Source organism: Brassica napus, chromosome C8, assembly GCF_020379485.1.
Source record: "Brassica napus cultivar Da-Ae chromosome C8, Da-Ae, whole genome shotgun sequence".
NCBI classification, from domain to species: domain Eukaryota; kingdom Viridiplantae; phylum Streptophyta; class Magnoliopsida; order Brassicales; family Brassicaceae; genus Brassica; species Brassica napus.
Genome location: NC_063451.1, coordinates 47,035,368 through 47,057,390, shown reverse-complemented (window position 1 = coordinate 47,057,390; position 22,023 = coordinate 47,035,368). Strand labels below are relative to the sequence as shown.

General features: G+C 30.5%; 2 protein-coding genes across 2 annotated transcripts; both read left to right on the top strand.

Moving 5' to 3' along the window:
* Positions 1-298: 298 nt before the first annotated feature.
* Positions 299-1,196, top strand: LOC106412065 (plasma membrane-associated cation-binding protein 2-like). Its single transcript, XM_013852953.3, has 2 exons — positions 299-459; positions 642-1,196. The coding sequence occupies exons 1-2, from the start codon at positions 445-447 to the stop codon at positions 1,044-1,046; spliced, it is 420 nt and encodes a 139-aa protein (XP_013708407.2). The 5' UTR covers positions 299-444; the 3' UTR covers positions 1,047-1,196.
* Positions 1,197-15,243: 14,047 nt separating this feature from the next.
* LOC106415591 (protein NRT1/ PTR FAMILY 6.3-like) lies at positions 15,244-19,809 on the top strand. The gene is made up of 5 exons (XM_013856343.3): positions 15,244-15,538; positions 15,733-15,910; positions 16,000-16,039; positions 16,214-16,788; positions 18,720-19,809. The coding sequence occupies exons 1-5, from the start codon at positions 15,427-15,429 to the stop codon at positions 19,582-19,584; spliced, it is 1,770 nt and encodes a 589-aa protein (XP_013711797.2). The 5' UTR covers positions 15,244-15,426; the 3' UTR covers positions 19,585-19,809.
* The last annotated feature ends 2,214 nt before the right edge of the window (positions 19,810-22,023 follow it).

Sequence of the window (22,023 nt, the reverse complement as noted above, 5' to 3'; positions counted from 1 at the left end):
ACTTATATAATGTTTGTAAAGTAGAATTCCTTTTTATGAACATTGAATTAAAGTTCTTAAAAAAGAAGAAAAAAGAATTCAAGTTCTTAATTAGTCGAAAATATATAACAATTTAACTTTTTCTAATAAAAACAATTCACAACTTGACGACTATGATGAGGTTCAATATCTATGTGGCATGAGGTGGAAATTAGTACATAAACACTTTTATATATAAGGAAAAGATGCTTTCATGTGCAATATTCATCATCGTGATTCGTTAAAAACATTCTAGACAAAATAAATTATTTTTGACATATATATTAAAAATAATCGTAAAGCAATTGCTTTTACTATAAATAGCTCTCCTCGACTAAACATCTTCACTCACCAAAGCATCACATACACTATTACTTCTCTTCTCATTTTCTTTATAGTTTTCCTCTTTGCCTTTGTCATTTCGAAATGACCAACGTTGAGGTATGATACTTAACTTAGTCAGTTTTATTTTTATTAATCAGATTCCTATCTCTATCTTTAATTATTTGTTAAAGCTAGTTAGATTTGATTTAAAAACTAGTTATTTATAACTATATACATATCATGTATAATGTCTATCAACAGCAAAATGGTTTTAGTACTAAGCGTGTGTTTGCTTCCAGGTGGAACAAGTGATTGCTCCAGCAGCAGAGAAAGTTGAGGTACCAACCAAGACAGTGGAGGAGCCAGTTGTGGTTACCGAACAGGCGGAAGAAGTCGTGGCCTCTGCTCCTGCTCCAGCCGCCGTAACTGAACAAGAATCCGAAGCACCAGTCGAAGAAACGAGCAAAGAAGTGGTTGTGGAAGAGACAGAGAAAAAAGATGAAGAAACTGAGAAGAAACCAGAGGAGCCAAAGGTAGAGGAGGAAGAAGAGAAGACAGAGACTCCGGTCATTGTGGAGGAGGCAAAAACAGAAGAGAAGGAGGAGGTGACTGAAACTCCGGCGGTTGTGGAGGAGGAGAAGAAGGCTGAGGCAGAGGAAGTTGTGGCTGCTGGTGAAGTCGCCGCCGAGAAGACCGAGGAGTAAAGCGGAAGAAACTATATATTACCTTTGGTCTCATTTCGTTATCTTATTAAAATATTTTATTTTATCAACATTTCATAAGTTTCTATCTTTATTGTGTTTATTATGATGAAATCAGATGTTTGGATAATTTGATGGTTGCTATATTGTTTACATGCTTGGTCTAGCTTCTTCTTTTTTTGTCAGCAAGAAACTACTACTTGCCTACTTGGTCTTAGCTACAAAGTCCAAGCCAGGGCATGGAATATTAAAACCGTTTTTCGTTTACATGGAACCATTTACTCTTTAATTTCCCTCATTAAAATTACTAAGTTTTCGTAAAATATTCTTAGTAAATGACTTTCTGTGGCGTTTACTCTTACAATAACCAAAGCGAATTTGGCACAAGAAAAGGACATATTAACTGTATGTATAACACAATGACGCCTAAGAATCTAATCAACGAAACTGAGTGTGTGTTTTATTCTTCTAATCATTCAGCAAGAGGAGTGCAATGATACAATTCTTGAGTGCAACAAGACCTCTTCAATTCGTTTTGAAATTTGGAATAGAACGAAGATGCCAGCAACCTAATCATCCTTCGAATTAGTCAAAAGAGAATATAATTGATGATCCAAGTGATATACAAATCCTCAAATTTCTTTCCGTTTTTCAAAATGAAAACATAATCCGACATTTCCAAAAAGAACACCGACCATAAATGGATCATCACAGATGATTGTTCCCAGGAGTTTTTGAAAGAGTTATTCAAAAGTAAAGATAATAATTTCCAACATACCACTAACTAACAAAATATTCGTAGTATACATGAAAAAAACCATAGAACTAGGGCATTGATCAACAAAAAAATACTGAATAGTTTTAAAATAATGTTCGGCTCAGCTCACTTTACCGTATTGATCAGGCCTATCTCTTAACGAAATCTATGTGTTGCTTTTACTATAAAAGCCTAATTCCATTCATTAACTGAGCATGACTGGTGTTCAAAAAAAAAAAACTGAGCATGACTCGCGTTTAACTTAGAAAACTAGATTCATGACTCGGGTACATTTTTTGTTTTATATATTTTGTTAGAAATTTAATTTAACTTTTGTGATTTTTATATCATATTTGTGTTTTTTTTTGTAATCATATTTTTGTAAAATATTTAACTCCCTGATAACTGCTTCTGCCAGAAGAAGTTATAAATTACAACGTAGTTAGTGTTTTAATATAATTAGATGCAGTTATATAAAAATCAGTTTTTTTTTTTAAATGGACTCAACTAATATCAATGGAGCATGTTCCTCTTTTAATAGTATCGATAGCGCTTTACTAGGATATGGGTGCGGAACGTCATATTTGCCGGCAGTTGCGAAAGAACAAATTAAACCTTCGTTACAGACTGAATTGTGAACATAATATTTTACGTAAAATAAAATTTACGTAGGAAAAAAGGGTTACTTAGGGGTAGCGGACTTGATAAATTCAATCACCGAAAAGAACCAGATAGATTTCAACAAAGATAAATATTGGGCTCATTTGTTAATAACCGTAACAACTAGATTGATGTGGCCCATCAATAAGAGCGGACAGACTTATCAAAACAAGTTGAAATTCTTTAAAAGCAACTGCAAATCAAATCTTAGATGCGAAAACTCGATGGAGATTTTAAGTTGTAACATTTAAAGATCACACTACTGCAATAAAATATCCTAAAATATGAATCCCAATGTTTATTTAATAAATAATAAGTATATGTATTCATATCATGTTCATGTTTCATTGACGACAATTATTTTCTTGTGCGTCATTGTGAAGTGGAAAATCTAAAATTTCAACGACGCTGAAGTATTATGTAGTTGCGGGAAGTTTTAATTAATGGTAGAACGTTGAAATGTCCATGTAATGTGAGCTTCTAGCTAGTGTCTCTTGGATAACTCCTCGAAGCGCCAATGGAGCTACGCTACGCGGAAACTTGGGATTTCTATGAAAATTTGACTCACAAGTTTGATCTATTTCAACGCTATTATATGAAAGAGACTAGAGAGAATAGTTGCCGAATATTTAACGTTTAAAAAGTGTTTCTAACTATATTATTTTATTGAATAGAGAAGTTATTATTAAAGTGTAAAAGTTGAATCTTACAAACTAAGGTAAAAGTTCAGTACTTCTTGATTATAACAAAACGTAATGCATATGGTGTCTACTATTACCCATATATTTATATTAATAATTTTTTTGGTCTCCACAATTATACGTAGTTTACAAAAAACAATTAGAGGTATATTATATATTAAGTACGTAGAAAAGTTTGTAAGCTTTAATTCACTCTATATATGTAGTTTGTAGGTTAGAAATATATATTTCACAAGTCAATATTTTGATCAAAATGTATTTTCTGATTTAGTTATTCACTTATTCTACTGCTATCATCCAAGTGAACTTGAGTGAGTTATGGTAGTGGAGTGCATGCGATCCTCTGAGGTGAGAAGCTTCGGTTGTGTATTTATCAATTTTATCATTAGAAACTCACTAACACTCCTTTCTGCTTGAATTTTGTGGAGAGTGTCAAATGTAAAAATGTAGATTAAAAAGCTGCTAAGTTATGTTCGGGCAGTTGGAGGAAATCGTTTTTTGTTTGTTTCGTTTTCTTCGTGAACGCAATTTCGAGTGTTTCTTTGTTTGCTTGGCTCGGCTTGATCTCTCATCTATGTCTTTCAAGTTTGTATTGTTACTTTTAGTCATGTTCGATTCTAAGCTGAATGGTTAAAGTATCGATTGTTTTTGTTTTATGTTTTTATTTTATTTTTGCTGTGGACCAAACTTAGAAGTTCTACATTTTGTTTTTAACATTTTTTAAACTTCAATTTTCATTTCATGAAATGGTATTTCCATAACAAAAAACAAGAGTTGCTAAGTTTAAGCCGGTGTAAAATGAATTCACGACCCACTTGCTTAAAGTTTTCAGTTTATTCGGAGCATCCCCGAAAGACATTCTATAACTTCAAATATAAAGTTTTTTGCTCTCCAAAAAAAGAACTTCAAAACTTCAAATTTGAAGTTTTGAGGAGTGAAACTCTATATTTGAAGTTTCACTACTCAAAACTTCAAATATAGAGTTTCACTTCTCAAAACTTCAAATTTGAAGTTTCATATTTTTATTTGCATTTTGATCCCTATAATTACAAATCAGATCTATGATTCATAAATATTTTCTTGTTTATTGTTTTAATCCTTATAAAAATTATACCTCATAAATATTTTAAGTTTTGTTTACAAAATTTAAGTTTATACATAAAATTAAATAAAACTTTAAAATAAGATTTAAAATATTTAAAACTAGATTTAGATAACAAAAATATACAAAAAGACTAACAAAAAAGATTTTTAAAAATTGCATGAAGACATAACTATTACACAAATTTAAATATTACAACAACACCAATAGTGAGGTAAGATTGAACCGGAACCTTCAAAATTTCTAAATATTGTTCAATTTTTTTTTTTGTGTAACTGAAGATGGTTGTTGTTGTTGATGATGATATATTTTGTATTTCTTGTTTATATGAATATATTCACGAGTATTAATATCATCGATAAAAGTTAGTCTTTTAGCAATATTTTATGTTTATCTTTACTTTCTTGTTCTTAACTAATGTATTTACAAGTATTAATATCATCCAATTTCAACAATTTTTATCTCTAATCTACAAATTAAAAATGAGGATAACCATTTTTACTTCAAAATGCACTAGTGGATCATATATGCATTACGAAAATCACTTTATAGAATAATATGGTATTTGGATTGAAGTTTAATATTAATTAAGTTATTTTGTTTAAAATTTTATATTTTAATATAAAATTTTATTAATTAATACTGTTGTAAAATATGTTTATATATGTGCTAGTTATTTACAATTTTTTTATGAATTCAAATTAGTTATGATAAAAATAAGGACCATATTAGAAAATACAAATAGTTTTAAAGTTGAGTTTGAAGTTTTGCTTTTGAAGAAAAACACATTTAAACTTCAAATATAGAGTTTTGGAAACTTCAAAATATAGTTCATTTTTGGATTTTTGGAGATGCTCTTAAATGATACCATTTTGTAATTTTGAAAGCTAAAACAATGTAAACGTTAAATAAACTAAAATAAATAGTGACAACTTGATTTTAATTTCCATGAATACTTTTGACATTATTTAGGTGTCTTTTTGAATATTTCTAGCAAACCTATAAAATTGGCTATGTTTTGGGTTGATCAAGTCTCCTCCTACTTTTATAGGCTAGTTAGTATTTTCGTATTGGCTTTTCACAAATGGGTGTCTTCAGTTCTCTTGTATATACTTGAACCGAAACAAGACAATAAGATCGATCAAATATATGTTTTAGCATCACTTTTTTTTTTTTTGCATCAAACGGCTATTCTATTACTCAAACTTGAGGTGGTCTGGGAAGAGAACAACCAATAAAACATAAAGGTCTATGAAGAGAACGTATATAATTGAACCGAAACAAGACAATAAGATCGATCAAATATATGTTTTAGCATCATTAGCCTTTAGAAAAAAGGTATTACTTCAAGACGTGGAAACTTCATTGCAAGCTCGTACACATGAAATCCAGCTATAGGTTATCGGTTATGTCTCCTTTTTACGTGGGCTATAGGTTACATCTAACGCACAAAATTTGACTAATATATATATTAGCCTCAATATTTTAAAGAATTCTTTTTCAAAGAAAGAAAGAAATATCTTAAAGATGATTTGTAAGACAACTGTTCCCAGAAAAGACTAAGTATAAATACTTCACAAATTTTGAAAATAATCACAACTCTTTTAAAGTATACTAGATTTTAACTCGCCCTTAAAAGAGCGGGTATATTTTTTGTTTTACATTTTTTTAGAAATTTAATTTTTATATTTGTGTGTGTTTTAGTCATATTTATGTTTTTTTGTATAATATTTCTCTTAAATGATTAATAAAACGTTTTAATAATTGGATTAAATAGTTGGATCACACGTATATTAATAAGTCATGTTCTTATTTTAATAGAATAGATTGGCCCACCGTAGAACTATGCATCTATAATGACCAACAAAAAGTAGCAGTAGCTAAAAATCGTGACCTTGCTCAAAATAGTAGCTTCTCGACCACTAAATCATATTGGTAGGTTTATATGGAGACACATTAGTTGGGTAATTCTTCGGTTTCAAGGTTTTGGTTTCCTGATGTGGTAGTCAATTGATATAAGTTAAAAGTATGGTTTAAATCATATATAAGCATTCGTCTATATAAATTATGAACCATTATGTAATTTAATTCGAAAAAGTTTGACAACAAAAGAAATAAGGGATTGTTGATCTTGGAATTTTCCGCGTCTTAGATATCAATTTTTCGTATGTAATTCTTAATGCTGATGTGTTATAAGAAAGTTAAGGAGAGACAATAGTTTGCCTAAATAGCTCATGTTCTCTATACATAGTATTAAAAAGGCAGTGTAGATTCACAAGTTAAGGAGAGACAATACTTCTGCTTGGAGAAGCGAACCTTTTCATCCACTACCTCCTTGTTAAGGAGTGTTTCCCTTCCAAACATTAAATGGAAGTGTTCATCCATATCTATAACCGTTTTGCTATCTTGTGAGTAGCGGCTTGTTCGGGGCCTGAAGATGCAACGGATTTCGTTTCGACGATATTCCGAGGTGCGGATTGGGTGCTAACGCCACCTCTTTATGTGACTATTCCTCAGCTGTCCGACTTTGTCGTGAAAGCTTTATCGACGCATTCGAGCTTCGTCTTGAATTCGCTGTCATCTTCTCATGAAGAACTATCTTGTTTATTTACTTGTGTTATTGTATTTTATCTTTTGAATCAAAGAGGATGGTCCATTCACTCTTTTTATTGTAACTGAAAGAGTTGAGTTTGAATGAAGTAATTTGTGTTAAAAAAAAAAAAAAAAGATTCACAAGTTCACAACATAGGCAATAATAAGTTTTGAAGTGGGTAAGAATCTGTAACACTCAGCTTTCCAAAATTTAAATAATAAAAACTTCAAAGAGGATCTCTTTTGTCTGAATGTGTTGGCCAAATATTAAGGTGCTTATTTCCTGGTGATATCTGGATACCTATATAGAATCTTCTGTACCAGTTAAGGTGCTATTTGCTTACCCTCTTTTTATAAGCAACCCTTCAGTTGAGCATTTTGTCCGTTCATATATCAGATAGTATAATTGACAACTATGCAATATATAACAGTCTAATACCCTTTCTCTACTACTATTTTTCAAAATACAAGATATAATGATAATCATAACAGTTATATATATACAGGTTCACATGTTTACGAACGACGATATTACAGAAAATATATTTTATAACACCAATAAGAGAATGGGACCATTACCATTGTTTATAACTGGAACAATGCCTTGAATGTTTGTAAAGTGGATTAAGAATCGCTTCTGGTTTTCTTTTTCCGCCTAATTACCAATTCATGTAATAATACCATTTTCTTTTCAATTCATGCTTCTAACACTTGATTAGTTTTCACAATGTGAGTGTAGCCGTAAAATAAAATACGTACTGATTATTCTAATAGATCCAAAATGTTACACCGTTTAGATTTGGTGAAATAAAAATAGTTACGATAATTCATAATTCGACATGCTTGGAGAATTGATCTCTGACCTAAATCTATAGAGTAACTCCTCTGCAAGTAAAAATCAATAAATCATATTCACTACTTGGGTCTTTTCTGAAAATGTTGTTATTATTATTCATCAATATTGGACTCCCTACCATATTTCCTAATGTAATACTAACATTAACTTTCTCATATACTTCTCCAATTAAAAAAATTCAATGTTGATTTATTTTTGTTTACATGAGTAATATAATGCACATTCATTTTTATAATTTCACTCATATTTATGGTTTTTTAAAAAATTAAGAAAACCAAAATAAAAAAAATCATAGCATCTGTAGTTTTTTTCCTTAATATATACTAGGATCCAATCCGCATTGAAACGCGGCTAATATTTTTTCTTATTTTGTTTTACCAAATCAATACAAATGATTGTATGTTCTTATCTTATGTTAAATATGGTTCCAAAGATCAATTGAAGCAAATATCGAATTGTTAATATATTATGGTACTCCTAAATTAGATAAAAAAAATGTAAATGTTGATCGTGTATAGTCAAATATTTAATTACTATCGTTTTGTTTAGATTTAATTAATTGGTTTGGTTCTGTTGTGATTCAAGTTAGTTAGAGTAATCGGGCTGTTGTTATTATTGTTATGACATATGATATATCAATTTTAGTAAAACTATTTAAAATTTAAATAATTTTTTATCATATGAATAAAAATATGACTCTAATTTAGGTTGTGACTGTATGTCACTTTTAGAATAAATAAGAGAGTAAGAAAATCATTTACTCTAAATTTTACCAATCGGGTAAAAAAATTCCACCTATTTGTTCTAATTATTGTCAGAAGAAAGTAAAATACATAAACAATTTTACTCCGGGTCAAACAAGAGTAATATCTTTGTTGTAAAAAAAACAAGAGTAATATATTTACTCTATTTTATTTTCTCTTATTTTTTATTATTCTTTTCACCTTTTTATTTTTTTCTCATTTACTCTATATTTTCCAATCATACTCTTAATAGACTAGATTAACAGTTAATAACTAATAAGATTAGCCATCAGTGTTTTACCTTATAGGAAATTCCAATTTTCCATTGTGTGAACAAAATTATTTCATCAGCATCATCATAACTGTCGTAAAAAATACTAAAATAATATTATTAAGTCAATCATTCCGAGTGGTATTGCCAACTTATAGAAGAATAAGTTGTAAGAAATACTAAAATAATATTATTAATGAGATCATATGGACATTAACAAAAAAATAACACTCTCCTTTTAGAAGACTACTTTTGTTCCAAAATATTAATTATTTTCATATATCGATAAATTTTTTATATTTATTAGATATTGTGTAACCAATTAATTATGCACTTTTTCACTATTAGTTGAATTACATCTAATTTAAATATTAAATAATACTTTTAAAAATATAACTTTTTTTTTGTCAGTGACTTTTTCAAATATAACAACTTTCTTAATTGTTGTGCTTCCAAAACAACTTTTTTAAAAAGTTGGCTCTTCTAAAACAACTTACATTGTGAAACTGAAACATAGGGAGTAACGTTAGTTAACATGTACTTCTTAAACCTCTCTAAAATCCAACACGTCTTGCCCCTTTTCAACAAAATATATATATATATATTAGTTATTTTTGTTTTATGAAAAGTATTGTTTTAACTTCTAGATTTCTAATGTATATATCATACCCAATTCATATTTTCCCCCTTATTTTAAGCTAATAACTTACAGTTTAAACCGGGTATATTTATCCAATGGTATATTAAAGTATGTTTGTAAGACAATTGAATTCCATATAAAATACGTTCAAACAACACTTTTTACTAAATATATGAGAATAACAAACTATGGCATGTTGACAATAAACAAACAAACTATGGCATTTTTATTTTTATTTTTAAAACTAGGACATTTAAACTGCTATTACATTTATGAATCTGAAAAAATGCTAAAATCTGAATTACATTAATTAAACTGAAATGTTGAAGTATTATAAATCTTGTGCATATTCCATATTGTCTATTACTCGATCGAGATTTAATTTCTAAAAACAGTTGACGAACTTATTTTTTTCGTTTATGAGCATTGTAAACGTTTTTACAAACGACCCCAATTAAATTGTCTTTGCCTAATTAAATTCAGATATAATTAAATATAATTGTCTTTTGAGAGCATCAAAAAGACCATAATAATAAAGTGTTTGGTTCGTTTCCAAAAGTACGACGTACTTTTAATTTTATTTCCTTTTGCAGTGATGTAAGGCATCATTCACTTTCGATTCCTCTCTTCACATTATCTATTCGTAATCTTTCCTTCTCTTCTTTCATCCATTTTTAAACTAATCTGTATATATATAAATGTAATTTCAATGCGTCGGCTCTCAAAAAACATTTTCATGTACAAATGTGTGTTCGTTAGGTTCCAGACAGTTGCAATATTCGAATCTGAAACATGTAAACTGACACCATGTAATTCAATAAACTTTGTGGAGTAGAAAGAAACACAACAAACTTATTAATCCTACGTCACTACTTACACCTTAATCAATACATTCTCACATGTGAACTGACACCATGTAATTCAATAACCTTCTTTTGTATACATATACCATTAGTAATGGTAATACATCTAGTTCTCATAGATGCATTCAAACATGAACTAAATGTTTTCGTGATAATGTTGTTGATCCAGTGGTAAAGGAGTGGTTTGTAGGCACTATCTCACTCAAACTCAATTTCGTTTGCATGGACTATTAACCACATTTTCTTTTACCAAAAACAAAAATAAAATTACACCAAAAATTAATAATGCGGGGTAACTTAGTTTTGTCCCACAAAGTCAAAAACATTATTTCAAATTTTCGTTATTTAGGATTTGACTTTTTATTATGATGAGAGAGCTTGTGCCGCCCATCCGTCATCATCTAATCTAGTTAACAGATGTTTCTTTTATTTTCTTCGCTTTAAATATTGAGTCCGACTAGAGACACCTAGATTATAGAATAACTCAACTACGGTTCATTTAACTGGGTGAGTATCATTTTAATATTGTTAAATTTGAGTTCGAAGCTGGTACTATCTTGTTAAAGATTATCTGAAAATCACAAATGAGTTCGATATTTCTAAATGTGATTAATTTAACTAGATAAATTGTGTGTTTTGTTGCTGAGAGCTTCGCGTGCGAATATGAGTATATGACTAACATGATTATATTCATAAAACGATATTTTTGACTCCTCAATTTATCTTGATTTTACATTCAAATAAATCGGTAAGCAAAAAAAAGAATTAAATTAAATCTAAAGTGTAAATAGAAGTAAGTCATTCAGTAAGAAATTGTGCACTTTTTAAAAAACAAAATCTCGCAGAAGCGATCATATAGATACTTAATGTCATTTTGCTTGTGGTTTGCAAAGGCAAACCATAACTTCTCATTGTAATAGTTTGTTAACAACTTTATGACCTTGTTCTTTCTCAAAAAAAAAAGAAAAAACTTTATGACCTTGTCAAAAAATCAAAATCAATATGCAGTATATTTGAAATGTAGAATCTCTTATAATCCTTTCGCAAACTTGGTTAAAATCACTTTCACAACTGTCCCTTGAAATTATGAAATTCTTTTGTATTTGCAAGTGCCTACAATGATTTAACCGGGGGGTGGGGGAACGTTGTTGGTTAAAAATTACAAATCATACTTAATGAAAACAAAACGTTATGATTTAATTTTATTTATAAAAACCAAACTGAAATGTGACGTCAGACAGAAAAAATATAGTTATTGTTTCACCATTTTGTGACAAGTGGATGTCCTCCATACCATCCAAATGAGTCACATATTTCTCCTAAACACGTTGTTTACTAATTTCATAACGATGAAATCATCAATCCAAGACGCCGAACCGATAACTTTAACATAATCCTCTCTATAATAAGAAGAAACCAATTTCAAAACATACATATTCACAATATTGTTAAACATTCTATTATTGAGCAAGTTGTCATTCCAATGTTTAGTCAACCATGGCCTTTGGGATCCTCCGAAGGATTCATACCCATATATTTAATTCGATACTCTTCTGCTTTGTGATTCAATCAATCCGTTTATAAAATTGAATCTAAATATTTTTTTCTTCATTCGTCATCTGCTAGAATATAAATATCACATAGTTATTATCAGATCATTATGTTTGTCAATGTTACACATTAGACTCTACGGCTTTATTTAAATTATTTATCGAGTTAACACAATATTTTGCTAACAAAAATTATGTACCTTGGCTGACTTTGCCTCGAGATTGCAATGTTACTGCAAAAGTGTTGGTAGCAAATTATCTCTCTCCGTTTTTTCCGTTTCTGAATAAGTGTCACTTTGACATTTTTCACGCGGACTAAAAAAGTGGCGGAAGTATATGAAAATTGTTATTAATTATATCTTTCTGACTAATAGTATTTGAAATAAATAAAATTATTTATAAAACTAATGCAGTTTGCAATTAATTTTCAGCTGAAAATAAGTATAATTTGCATTAAAATTGTAGAGTGACATTTTTTGTATAACAAGAAAAAAAAAGTTAGAATGACACTTACTATGAAACAGTATCAATCACTTCAAATCATGTATTCACCTTTGAAAAGTCACTTGATTAAACGACTCATTTGGAGGTGAAGTTGAGTTTTTTTCTCCGACATGAGATTTTAGGAAGAATAATGATTTATGCTTTAATAAATATCATTGCATATTGCTGGTTGATTATTTATGAAAATTAATAAGAAAAAAATCTTCCCACTTCTGAGTAGTGACTGAATTATACGAATGTTATATAAATTATAAATCTTTAACTTTAATAGTTTATAAATAAATAATTTTTTTTTTGCAACAAACGACTATTCTATTACTTAAACTTGAGGTGGTTCGGGTAACCAGACCGGAATAAATAAATAATGTTTTGCTTACACAAATAACGTTTTATCATTTATCGTGACAAGTTAGATTAATTAACTAAAACTTAAGCTAAAATTAGTACTACTATATAGTTTTTCGTTTATTTATTTTTTGGGTGTTCGTGCTAATTTTATTATGGATTCATCCTCTTGAAATGACCGAGTCAACTCTGTGGGAGAATCTCTGGCTGTCCCACAACTCTCACGTGCCAAAAAAAAGCTGGGACCTGCCTGAGATATACCTATAAGTTAAAGTAGCTCCGCCCAAAAATTATGATCCATCAATTTACATCTTTATTTTCCATTTTAAAATTTAAGATTATTATAATCTATTTTTTTTAATTTTTTTAATTTTTCTTTTCCAGATCATATATTTATCAATTTAGTTCAATATAGAAGATAATAAATTTGGGTTCATTACTCGTTCTCCCTCTTCTTTTTGGATGGGACTCTTCATTGTCACTTGTCACCTTTGTTCGCTGTTCCGCAATCTTTGGATGTGTACAAACTAATGGACTGTTGGGAATATTTACATATATAGAATTATGAACGCTTTTGTCCAAAAGAAAAAAAAAGAATTATGAACGCTAAAAAGGTGCTTGTTTATGGGTTTTGAAAATTTGGCTGCCCGCTTATCGGTGATTCAGAGATTGAGAACACATAATTCACGACAAAGAATCTACAACAAAATTGTCTGAATTTTATATTAAAGTTTAAAGTTCATTTATTAGTTTTAGAAACTAAGATAAATTAATGTATATTTAGTTATTCTTTGTAATATAGTTTCTTACTTTTCTTGGAGTGTTTCAAAAAATTGTATTGGATATGTTACATAGACCTGAAGACTGATCAATAAAACCAGTTAACTTACTTTCTCTGCACAATTTTAAGATAAATTAATTATTTTATTCCTGTATTTGTTCTAAATATTGTGTTGTTCTCTGTTGTTTCTTTCTCTGTTTTATGCTGTTATTTTCTCACGAGAGAAAGAGAACCATTGAAGTTGCAAAGCTCAAAAGAAAAAATAAACACTTGTGATTATTATAAGACACTTTACATTAATTTATTTCTCTTTAAAGTTAGATAATTAAAAAGTTAATATTAATTATATTGCAACATGATTCATTTTAGTGGCGTTTAAGAAGCATACATTTTGAGCCATTAAATCTCAAGCTAGACTTTCCCATTAACACAAAGGAAAAAAAGTTGGTACATTAATGTAATAACAATTATACAAATATTTAGTTTCAGTGTTGTATCAAATACCTAAGTTAACTTTTATTAACTTCCGATAAGATATTTTGACAGATTTTCATACGATTTTATGGAATTCTCAAGTACTACTTGATAAAGGTATAATTTGAAAATGTGCAAGTATTTCTGAAAGTTCTTTGCATGTCATTTTTTTTTGTTTTACTTTGGATTAGAATCGTTTGTTTACCTGTGAAAGTGAAATTATTGCACATGAATTTAATTTGAGGGATATAAAATCAGAATAAAGATTTTAAGAAATTATTGCACATGAATTTCAATTGAGGAATATAAAATTAGAATAAAGATTTTAAAACAAAATAGTATCCATACACCAACATGATAATAAATGATATATATATCAACTAGGTTTTCACTTTTGTAAAACCTACCACCAGTTCTTTTAAAAAAAAACAATAAAATCATGTTAATAACTCTGTTTCCAAAAATAAGATTTTCTAGAGATTTCATGTTTATTAAGAACATAATAAATGTAGACAGCTTAATTTATTATTTATTTTTTACACATTTTTCAATTACTCTCTACCAATTAAATCTAATCAATTCAAATATTTGTAATTAATGTTTCTCAAAAGTATACAAAGTATCTTAAAAATATATAAAATATATCTTTGTGAAACAAGAAAAATATCTAGAAAATCTTAGTTTCGGGAACGAAGAGAATACTATGTTACAATTTTCAAAGGAGGAAAGAAACAAATCTAGCATTATCTAAAGACATGCTCTGAACAACAAAATGGACCTACAAGAGCTAGATATTTAGCAAACGAAAAAGAAATGTACAATAATGCAAATCAACAATAACTAAAATGTTATTTAGCATAATATGATAAACATGAATTTTACCGCCTCAGCCAATTATTTTGAATTATTATTCATATCTCAGCCGTAAAATAAAAAAAAATTGGTAAAAGAATATAAAAGACATATTTTATGAAAATAAAGAATACTCGAATAATGTTTTTTTTGTTTTTGTTTTTACATATTTATTGCCGCATTTTGTCAGAGACATAATAATGGCTCATGATGGTGAGTAAATTGATGCGTCTGACAAAATGATTTTTAACTAAAAAAATTCATTAAAACATCTCTAATGTACACCTGTATATTTTTTTCTAATAGGGGTGGGTCTTCTAATTCGTATAGAGTCAAACGAAGCGGTAATATTTGGCTTTGATCTGTCAGTTTTCTCTTTCTACCTATTTATTACTTTTATATGATAATTCTCTCCCCAATCAAACAACACTCATCAGAGTCACGCATGTCTCACTTTTTTTTTAATTTTGTAGTATAAAACTAAATAAAAAAAATGTTTTCTTAACTCGGGAAGTTTCCCAGTATAAATAGAGGTATCAAGAGTCCAAAGATGAACACCTTTAAAATCACCAAAGAAACCAAAAGCTCTAAAACAAAACAGCCTTTTCTCTTTGCTTGTAAACCACTGTCCCCAAAAGAACAGAAGTTCTAAGAAAATTTTTTTAAAAAAATCTTCCATCAATCTTCAAGATATGTCTCTACCTGAAACTAAAACACAAACCCTTCTCGATGCTTGGGACTTCCAAGGCCGCCCAGCCGATCGTTCTAAGACCGGTGGATGGGCCAGCGCCGCCATGATTCTCTGTAAGTATAATCACATACAATAAAAGTTGGAGAGCAAAATCTACCAACAGTATATATGCAAAAGACAAAAACAAAGGAACAGTTATGGCCGTTTAGTACGTTATATATGTTTATTCTAAATGGGTTGGAGTTTCTTCTTGTGGGCATCATTTTTTCCTGGATCTATCTAACTTCTTGTTGATAATTACTTGAAGGTATTGAGGCGGTGGAGCGGTTGACGACGTTAGGTATCGGCGTTAATCTAGTGACGTATTTGACGGGAACTATGCATTTAGGCAATGCAACGGCGGCTAACACCGTCACCAACTTCCTCGGAACTTCGTTCATGCTATGTCTCCTCGGTGGCTTCATAGCGGACACCTTTCTTGGAAGGTTAGTATATAAATTTAAATAAACTCATTACGTTTTATCTTTTCTTTTTAGCTCATGTTGATTGAGTTAATTAATTTTGTTTCATCTAGGTACCTAACCATTGCTATATTCGCCGCTATCCAAGCAACTGTAAGGACCTTACAAGTCCCTTTCGCCTTGCCAAAAATTATAGCCAAGAAAATCAAGAAATTGTAATTATTGACTAGTTTAATAATCGATCAAAATATAGTAAACGACATAAGTCTTTATTTTTGTTTAATTTTGCCAAAAAATTAATTTTTATGTGATGACTTTGACTATTAGGGTGTTTCGATCTTAACCCTCTCAACTATCATACCGGGACTGAGACCACCAAGATGCGATCCAACGACCTCGTCTCATTGCGTACAAGCGAGTGGAATACAACTTACGGTCCTATACTTAGCCTTATACCTTACGGCCCTAGGAACCGGAGGAGTGAAGGCAAGCGTCTCCGGTTTTGGGTCAGACCAATTCGACGAGACCGAACCGAAAGAACGGTCCCAAATGACATATTTCTTCAACCGTTTCTTCTTTTGTATCAACGTCGGCTCTCTTTTGGCCGTGACGGTCCTTGTCTACATACAAGATGATGTTGGACGTAAATGGGGCTATGGCATTTGCGCGCTGGCAATCGTGCTTTCACTAAGCATTTTCTTGGCCGGCACTAATCGCTACCGTTTCAAGAAGTTGATTGGTAGCCCGATGACGCAAGTTGCGACGGTTCTTGTGGCGGCGTGGAGGAATAGGCGGCTCGAGTTGCCATCGGACCCGTCGTTTCTATATGACTTGGACGATGTCATTGCGGCTGAAGGTTCGATGAAGAGTAAACAAAAGTTGCCGCATACCAATCAGTTCCGGTATGATTTCTATCTCTGATATATTAACCCTGTTCATTTCATTAAATTTTAAACAGAATACTAAAAGAAGCAAATCCCACCTAAGATGATATTTATTCGAAAGTTCTTAGGGTGGAGTTCTTATCGGAATATAAGAACTCGTCTTAACTTTTAACTAAAAAAGATAAAAATCGGTTCTTAAATAAGAGTTTTAAGAACCAGTTCTTAATTTTTTTTAGTTAAAAATTAAGAGACGGGTTCTTATATTCCGATAAGAACCTCACTCTAAAAACTCCCAATAATCATGCTCTAACATTCCTAAAGGTTGAAATATTTTTAACATTCAAATTTGACAATTTCTATTTTGTTAAAAAGGTTAGAGTCGAATAATTGAGATGTTGGTTAACTGAACGTGATAGTATAGACTCGGGAATGTGAAATTAAAAGTGGGGGCTGTGTGGGTATGAAATAACTCGAAAAGGTCGTGTCCTTTAATTAAAAGGGGACCACACATATTTTCATTACATGCCTACTTGGCATTAGAATCCAGTTTAAAGGGCTTGAATATTTTTATTATTATGGGGAAATAAATATTATCATAATAATATTAGAACTCGACCATACAACGAAACTGGTCCATGACATGAGTTTTACAGCTAATTACAATTTTTTTTTTGATTTTTTCCCTTGCACTTGTATCTGTGTGTGTACCTACGTTAGATAGCACGTCAAGTTCAATACACATAGGTAAGAAAATAAGAGAAGTCATTAGGGATGTGCAAGTGGAGTAGTATTCTCCATCTTTACTATTTACATAGAAATGGACAATCTTAGAAAATTTCAGACCTTCTGTTGAATTAATTGTTCACCACAAAAAGAGAGTAGCTTTAGCCACAAGTTGTGGTGACATCATATTTCAATTTGTTTGATTTTATCAGTATATTATTATTGTATTCAGTAGATTCTCTTGCTTTAAAGCTTAAACATATGGACTCATATACCTGACTCGTGATTCTTCCCCCCCTGAGTACAGTATTTTTTTTCTTTTCTGTTTTGCCAACCATGTACTCCCTCCGTTTCATATTGTAAGTAGTTTTAGAAAAATATTTTTGTTTCAAAATCTAAATAGTTTTCGTATTTCTAAGTAACTTTTACATTTATTGAATATAGTGTGACCAATCAAATTAAATATACTTATTTTTTATTGGTTAAATTATATCTAACCTATTTATTATAAAATACTTTTTAAAAACATAATAATTTTCTTAATCTTCGTGCTTTTATCCAAACCACTTATATTATGAAACAGAAAGTATCTTTTATGCATCAATCCCTATGCATGCCTAGGTAAACACACTAGAATCCAAAGGAATCAAATTACTTTTAATTCTAGACAATTTATGAAGAATCTTTTTACCATCTCTAGATATTTTTCTCCTAGTTTTGGAATAATAGGAAGAAAAAAAGAAACGACAAGTTAGGGAGACATTGTTTTGTCTTGTAGCAAGAACGATCATGTTTCGTGTTGTAAGACCTCCACTACTTTACACACCTCGACCGGGCCAGACCCATGTTAGGCTTCAGAATCCTATGGTCACGTGCTTTGCGTGCTCTTTGTTTCGTTCAATTTGTCTATTTTGAGAATTTCTAAGTTTACTGAAAATTTTAGAAAATCTATTACCTTTTAGACCTTTTCCTTATTTAAAAGATTTTTTTTCTTTTAAAAATAATTTGCATATAGGCGCATATTGCTGTTTCTTGCTACTTTCAAAAGATTCCACGTAACTATCTTATCTCTAGAAGTCCAGATTATTCACATCATGTTGATACGATGCTTAAGCAATATATTTTTTTTATTTTTCAAAAAGAAGATATGTTAGGCCTATTTTTAACCCAACAATCCACTTCCTGTTATGTTCTAATCATTCCTTGTATTATTTTTGATGCCATAGGTCGTTAGATAAAGCAGCGATAAAGGACCAAGAAATGGCAATGACCCAAAACGTACACAACAAATGGACACTATCAACAGTAACTGATATTGAGGAAGTGAAACAAATTGTACGGATGTTACCAATTTGGGCAACATGCATCCTCTTTTGGACTGTCCATGCTCAACTAACGACATTATCGGTCGCGCAGTCCGAGACCATGGACCGTCACATTGGGAGCTTTGAGATTCCTCCAGCCGCAATGGCCGTATTCTATATTGGTGGCCTCCTCCTAACCACCGCCGTCTACGACCGTCTCGCGATTCCCCTATGCAAAAAGCTATTCAACTACCCCCACGGTCTGAGACCGCTTCAACGCATTGGTTTGGGTCTCTTACTCGCAGCCACGGGTATGGCCGTAGCTGCTTTGGTCGAGATCAAACGTCTTAGAACAGCACATGCCCACGGTCCAACAGTCAAAACCCTTCCTCTAGGGTTTTCTCTACTCATCCCACAATACCTTATTGTGGGTATCGGCGAGGCGTTGATCTACACAGGACAGCTAGATTTTTTCTTGAGAGAGTGTCCTAAAGGTATGAAAACAATGAGCACGGGTTTATTGTTGAGCACATTGGCTTTAGGGTTTTTCTTCAGCTCGGTTCTCGTAACCATCGTTGAGAAAGTCACTGATAAAGCTCATCCGTGGATAGCTGATGATCTCAACAAGGGCCGTCTATACAATTTCTATTGGCTTGTGGCAATAATTGTTGCTTTGAACTTCCTCGTTTTCCTTGTTTTCTCCAAGTGGTACGTCTACAAGGAGAAGAGACTAGCTGACCTTGGGATTGAGTTGGAAGATGAGCCAGACATTCCAATGGGTCATTGATCTAATGAAGATGAATAATGTGTCTATGTTGATATGTTTGAATTTGATTTTAAATTTTGTCGTATATTCCATGATGTTTTTTTCAGTTATCTTTTATTTCTGAGTCCACAAATAATGCCCCGACCGATAAGGGATAAAGGTTAATGTTTTCCCATTTGGGTTTGTAAAAAAGCAGAAATTGTAAAATTTCTAAGATTTAACGCAATTAACGTCTTTTTGTTTGAATTTCAAGTTGTTTGATTCTTTCAAATAGTCCTTTTTGGTAACTTGGTGATTACTGGTCAAGTGACATTAATAATTAGGGAGATAGTCCAAAAATATCATTAAAACTCTGTGAGTCTGTGACAATGATCAAATATCATTTATTATGGTCCCTTACATTACACTAGTTCATTTTATATGATATTTCAACTATGCTGACGATCGATGGGATAAGAATTATTGGGGTCACACACGGCCAGTGTGTGCTATGCGGAGACATATATATTACTAAATATTTTACAATGATTACTTACCAGCATGGAAAATTCAATTTCTTCATATGCAACATAGAGTGAGCTAGCTTGTTATAATTTGGATTAGAACACCTAAACTAGTGGCGATATTTTAGTTTTAATTAAGATCTTATAATCAAAGCATTATAAATATTTATATTAGCAGTTAAGTTTTTAAAAAGTTTATATTTTATATAAATGGAGAAGAAACAAAGATTTTGATAATTTCCGCAAACTATTATGTATTCCCTCTGTTTCATAACAAAATATTATTTTACTTTTTATTTTATTTTAGAAAAATGTCATTCTACATTTCTAATGTAAATTTTCATATTAAATCTCTTTCTTGTTCTTTTAAATAACCAATAGCTGTTTAGTTAAAATATTTTTTAAAAAAATAGTTGTATGATAAATAAGGATATATTTATATATATATATATATATATATATTTGTCATCAAAGATATATTAATATATTTTATTATTTTTTTAATCTGTGTGAAATGTGTATAAGTGATATTTTTTTTTGAAACTAAGGGAGTATATTTTTAATGGGGAAATCACATTCAATTAGCACAAAAGAATCACAGCCAATATCAGCTAGGTCTTTCCCCACTAAAAAAGATCAACAAGAATAGTCTTCTATTTTCTTTAGTCTACAGTTTATTGTTGTGAGAAGTTAAGCAAATAACTCTGCTATAATTATCTTTTTCCGACCAATTAATGAGTGGAATTATTTGCGAACTGGCTTGATGTCCCTAAAAGATAGACCCATCATGCATTTGTTCCATAATTACAGAAGAGCTAAATATCTGGAACCTTGTTTTGCAATTTCTCCATGTGCTTACGATATAAAATAGTAAGGAATGCTCTGTGCACGTTTATTTGTCTCCCAACTCGAATCTAGTGTTCCGATATAAAATGATAATTTAATATTATGATTTCTCAAATATGCCCACCCTTAGTTCCCAAAAAAAAAAAAAAAAAATCCCCACCCAATCACGTAATTTATGATTTTTTAGTATACTTCCCTTTTAAATAAAGTAGGAAAAAAAATCATTAGGAACTTAAACAAAGATGAATATGTGAATGAGAAATAGAAGTGTTCTAAAAATCGAACGAACGAAACAATTTTTTTTCAAACCGATTTATTAAAAAATCAGTCTAGGCATTCAAAAATCAGCTTGGACGTCCGCCTAAACAAACTTTCTCTATAAGGCGCATAACCCGCCTAGCAATTTTTAGAACATTAAAAAATATAAATTTTCGACACTCACATAAACTAGTAAAATAATCTCAAATTGGTTTATTGAGTCAAATATTATTTGCTCGACACTACAAAAGGAAACAAAATATTAGATTGGATATCCTACTAATTAGTCCTTAGTCCAATAAGATGATTAAAGTTCCCTAAATAATTAATATAATATTTTAAAACTTTGGTCAGAATATACAAAAAAAATAAAATCATGGCAATAAAATACACATACAAAACAAATACAACATAAGAAAACTCTCAACCCAAAGTGGCATAATCAGCATGGCCGGTTAGAACACTTAACTACGGGTATGAATGGTGACCGCTAAGAAGGAATGAAACGAGAGGGAACACTGCATTCCTATTTATTCTTTTTTTTTTTTCACCATTCACAAGTAACTTTTGATATATAAGGAACACATACAATTCCTCTTCATTCCTCTTTATTTAGGGAATAATAGAAGAAAAATATTCTCTATCAATATTGGCAAAGAACAAAATGGAAAAAAAAAATGGCAAATCTCTATTAACGCGAGTTGAACTATACAGAAAATTAACATTTTTCTTGACTCTTTTCACGTCTTGCTTCCACTATATATGTGAGAATTATTCTATTCACATAACCTAATACAATCAACTAAAGTTCTACAGCAAGAGGTACACACTTTTTTCTTACAATTTTTAAGAG